The sequence below is a fragment of the Entamoeba dispar genome, genomic scaffold, assembly GCF_000209125.1.
Source record: "Entamoeba dispar SAW760 scf_1105229459447 genomic scaffold, whole genome shotgun sequence".
Lineage (NCBI taxonomy): Eukaryota > Evosea > Mastigamoebida > Endamoebidae > Entamoeba > Entamoeba dispar.
The window spans coordinates 50,871-54,822 of record NW_001853697.1 but is presented as its reverse complement, the minus strand read 5'-3'; the positions used below and the strand labels follow the sequence as shown (position 1 = coordinate 54,822).

The 3,952-nt window shown below is 23.3% G+C and overlaps 3 protein-coding genes across 3 annotated transcripts in view, besides 7 other annotated features; 2 read left to right on the top strand and 1 right to left on the bottom strand.

The window, feature by feature from the left end:
* The first annotated feature begins 488 nt into the window (after positions 1-488).
* Positions 489-571: a sequence feature (AT_rich).
* A 92-nt stretch (positions 572-663) lies between these two features.
* EDI_125590 (uncharacterized protein) lies at positions 664-1,425 on the top strand (the record flags this gene model as incomplete). Its single annotated transcript, XM_001735846.1, has 1 exon — positions 664-1,425. One exon carries the CDS (start codon positions 664-666, stop codon positions 1,423-1,425), a length of 762 nt encoding a protein of 253 aa, XP_001735898.1.
* Positions 1,421-1,466: a sequence feature (AT_rich).
* Positions 1,467-1,476: 10 nt separating this feature from the next.
* On the bottom strand, positions 1,477-2,301 carry EDI_125580 (uncharacterized protein; the record flags this gene model as incomplete). Its single annotated transcript, XM_001735845.1, has 2 exons — positions 1,477-1,761; positions 1,810-2,301. The coding sequence occupies 2 exons, from the start codon at positions 2,299-2,301 to the stop codon at positions 1,477-1,479; spliced, it is 777 nt and encodes a 258-aa protein (XP_001735897.1).
* Positions 2,302-2,489: 188 nt separating this feature from the next.
* Positions 2,490-2,563: a sequence feature (AT_rich).
* Positions 2,564-2,799: 236 nt separating this feature from the next.
* Positions 2,800-2,879: a microsatellite.
* Positions 2,880-2,926: 47 nt separating this feature from the next.
* Positions 2,927-2,948: a sequence feature (AT_rich).
* A 49-nt stretch (positions 2,949-2,997) lies between these two features.
* Positions 2,998-3,163: a sequence feature (AT_rich).
* Positions 3,164-3,318: 155 nt separating this feature from the next.
* Positions 3,319-3,365: a sequence feature (AT_rich).
* An 83-nt stretch (positions 3,366-3,448) lies between these two features.
* Positions 3,449-3,952, top strand: part of EDI_125570 (alcohol dehydrogenase, putative) — a gene marked incomplete at both ends in the record, with an annotated part of 633 nt that continues 129 nt past the window's right edge. Inside the window, one exon of the mRNA XM_001733263.1 lies at positions 3,449-3,952. This exon is cut by the window's right edge and continues 129 nt beyond it. Coding sequence (XP_001733315.1) covers positions 3,449-3,952 — 504 coding nt within the window.

Genomic DNA, 3,952 nt, shown 5'->3' with positions numbered 1-3,952 from the left:
GAATAAGCATGTTACAATTTCAGATGATGACAATAATGATACTGATCAATTAAAAACTCCAGTATTAAAATTTTTAAGTCAAAAACAAATAAAAATAAATCACAATAAAGAAAAATCAACACTTGTTGATACTACTGCATCAATTCTCCTTAATTTTGATGATAATGAAAATGATGATTTTGAAGAATTTAGAAAACACCAACTCCAAAGTCTTGATGACCAAGTATTAAAAAAAAAACAATTAGATTAACTGTGTTATTTATATTATTTGTTTGTAGACAGATAAAAAGAAAGGGATAAAATCTTCCTTTATTAGGATCTACACATTTGTCTTGCATAGGGTATTTTTTATCTAATTTTAATAACTAAATAAAGTACTAACCCTTTGCGTAAATATTGATTAATTCATTATAAGTTCTCGTTCTCTTTTAATACCTACACACTATTTTCAAATTTTATTATCTTCTACAAATCTATTGAATTTTACGATTATTATTTATCTATATCAAAAATAATAAATTATTTAATAAATAATTATAATAAATAAAATTTTAATAAAAGAAATAAAAAACATCATCCAGACTTTGACAACATCTTAAACCTATCTAAAATGAACTTAAAAATATAATTTTCATTGATTGATAATACTTTAAAAAATCTACAATGAATACTAATAATATTGGTATTGTTAATAATGAAATAGAAAATAAAAGAAATGATAAACAACTAATTCAAATACAAGATATTAGAGAAAAGAAAGACAAAGAATTATTAAAGAAAATGAAATATAAAAGTGTTGATAAAAATATTGGGATTCAATCTCTTTATTTTGCTATTCTTTCAACAATGGGATATACTTTATTACTTGAAAAACCAAAAAAATATAAAACTAAAACACTAACAACAATTCAATTATATCAATTATATGACCAAAATGGAGTGTGTGTATTTAATAGAGATTGTATCTTTGAAAAAGCAAAACAATTAAACATTGGTTTAAATCGTCTTAACAAAAGAAGAATAATTCGACAATTTATTTTAAATGAAACAGTTAATTCTATTATTCAAATTATTCAAAATAATCCATTAGTTTCTATAATAGAAGGAAGATCAAAGAAAAATATTGTTAATGAAGAAGTACCTTCTCAACATAAAATTCAAATAATTACATTAAATGTTAATGGTTCTTATAAATTAATTGATTTAAATAAACAAGCATTAACTAATGGTAAAATTTATCATGATGCATTAGTAGGAATATTTGATTATATTCAATCAGATGGTATTATTATTAATGGTAATTTATTTAATATAGGTTTTCAATTAAATCAACCATCAACAAGTATTATTGATCAAATATCACAATATTTTTATGAACATTCTTTATTACCAAGTATTAATTTTGTTCCAGTTATTGCTGAATAATAATATTTTTTTTTATTTATTAAAACATTATTTATAAAATTGATTCTTTGATCATTCAATTAAATCATTTGGACTTTGATTATTTTTATAATCATTTATTGGTTGTTGTTCATTCTCAACTAATGGTGTTTTTTCTTGATCTTTATGTTTAAATCTTGGAAGTATTAATTCATAATACACTAACAATGATAATAATATGAGTTGCTGAACTGCACTTGCTGCATTACTTAACCATGTTGAAAATGGTTGTTTAGTGATAAATATCATATATAATGTCAATATAGTCATTCCTGGTCCTGCAATTGATAACATAAGCATACTTAAAGCTCCAGCAGCCTAGTTTTAATGAGAATTATACGTGTTAGAACTTAAAAATTTACAAACTTTTCTTCTAAATGTCATATATATTTGAGGTGACCATTGAATAATAACACAAACAGCAGCAATAATCCCATATACAAATGCAAAACCTCCTGTTATATTCCCACATTCTCCATCAGTAAGTTCAAGAAGTGGAACTGTTCCTAAACAAAGAATAGAAATAATTATTATAATAGGAGTACATATTAAAGGTAATTTAAATAATGCAAACTCTTTCTTGTTTGGATAAAATAATAAATAGAAAAAAATTTGTGGAAGATATACCATAGCCAATAATATTATCTGTGTCCACGAAACTAACACTGGAAAACATTGGCTAAATCCAATATAAACACATGAATGAATATATGTTGCATTTGTTATACATGCATTTGCTACTGTAGTAACTTGATTTATAAACTGAATAAGAAGATAGAACGGCGATAATCCACTACTGTTTCTTGTTCTAATCAATTTAACATATTGAGGTATTACAGATAAAATAGTACCAATCATAATAACTAATCCTATAATAAATGAAACAGTCGATAATTCAGGTACAAAATCAAAATCACTTTCACTAAACTCTCCGTCAGGATTCTCTTCACATCCAGGAACTTTAAAGAAACCAAATGATGTGGTAATTAATAAAAAGAGGATATCATTTTATATCGAGTTTTTTTATGGATTTCTCTGTAAAATCCATTTAAAATATAATATCTTATAGATATTTTAACAATTAAATTTTAGAATAAAATTATTACTATTTAATTTTATTCAATAAACATTGCTTTAGTAAAAAAAATGATTTCACTTATATAAATTAGAATAAAGATATTTTGAATTAATATTAATCATTGATGATTAAAACATTGACACTTTAATACAATTTATTGTTACATTGTTTATAAGATTGGTTTAATTGTAATTAAACTTCATTAATTATATAGTCATATGGATTATTATGTATTAATCAGTTTGTTGATAACGTTAAATTAACTATTTCCAAGGATGTTTATTTTATATTAAACTTTTATTCAATTTGATTATTTAATTTATGGTTATAATTTAATTTATTATTATTTAGATAAATTGTAGTATTATATATATCATCTCTTATCATTCAGAATAAATAAACGTCATAATTTTTATAAAAAAAATATGGATAAACAATTAAATCATAATAAATTAGAGATTATCCGAATCTATATGTAATATAAAAAATAGTAAAGAATATTAAACTCATTTAAAATATCTAATAAATAGATGTTTATTTATCTGTTTATATTACTCATATTTTAATATTAATTTTATATTTTTATATTTTAATAAATAATAAATAAATCTAATTTTAATTTAAATATCTTTTTATTATTTTGATTTATCATATTACCTTTTTTTATAAAGAAGTAGATAAAAAAAGTAGAAAAAAGTTGTACTGAAAACTTGTTGGTAAACAACTCTCCTTTGAAACAAAGAGAGAATTATGATATTTTGTAGAACAGGAAAAGAAAATAATAACGAATGTAAAACAATTTATTTTAAAAAAAAAAAACAATAAGTAATTCTTTTTTTAAAAACCGAATTTAATAGAAAATATTATAAGAAAGAATTTTTCTATAAATGCAAATACTGAAAAATTGAAATAAATTCAAATTCTCAGATGAGTGAGGAGAAGACAATGAAATGCTTATGCGTTCTTGATAACAATAAGATCGGTTGGTTAGAAAAACCAATTCCAGAATGTGGACCATTAGATGTTATTTGTAGACCATTAGTACTAACTCCATGTACATCTGATTGTCATACTGTTTGGGATGGAGTATTAGGACAAAGAAAGAATATAACACTTGGACATGAAGCAGTTGGGCAGATAGTCAAAGTTGGGTCATTAGTTAAAACACTTAAAGTTGGAGATAAAGTTATTGTACCTGCAGTAACACCAGATTGGGGATCTTCTGCTGCTCAAGATGGATTTTCACAACACTCTAATGGGATGTTAAGTGGGTGTAAATATGGTAATATAAAGGATGGAGTTTTTGCTGAGTATTTTAATGTTAATGAGGCTGATGCTAATTTAGCAATAGTTCCACCAGGGGTATCAAATGAAGATGCAGTTATGTTATCAGATATGGTAACTACAGGATTTTATGGAGTAGAATTAGCT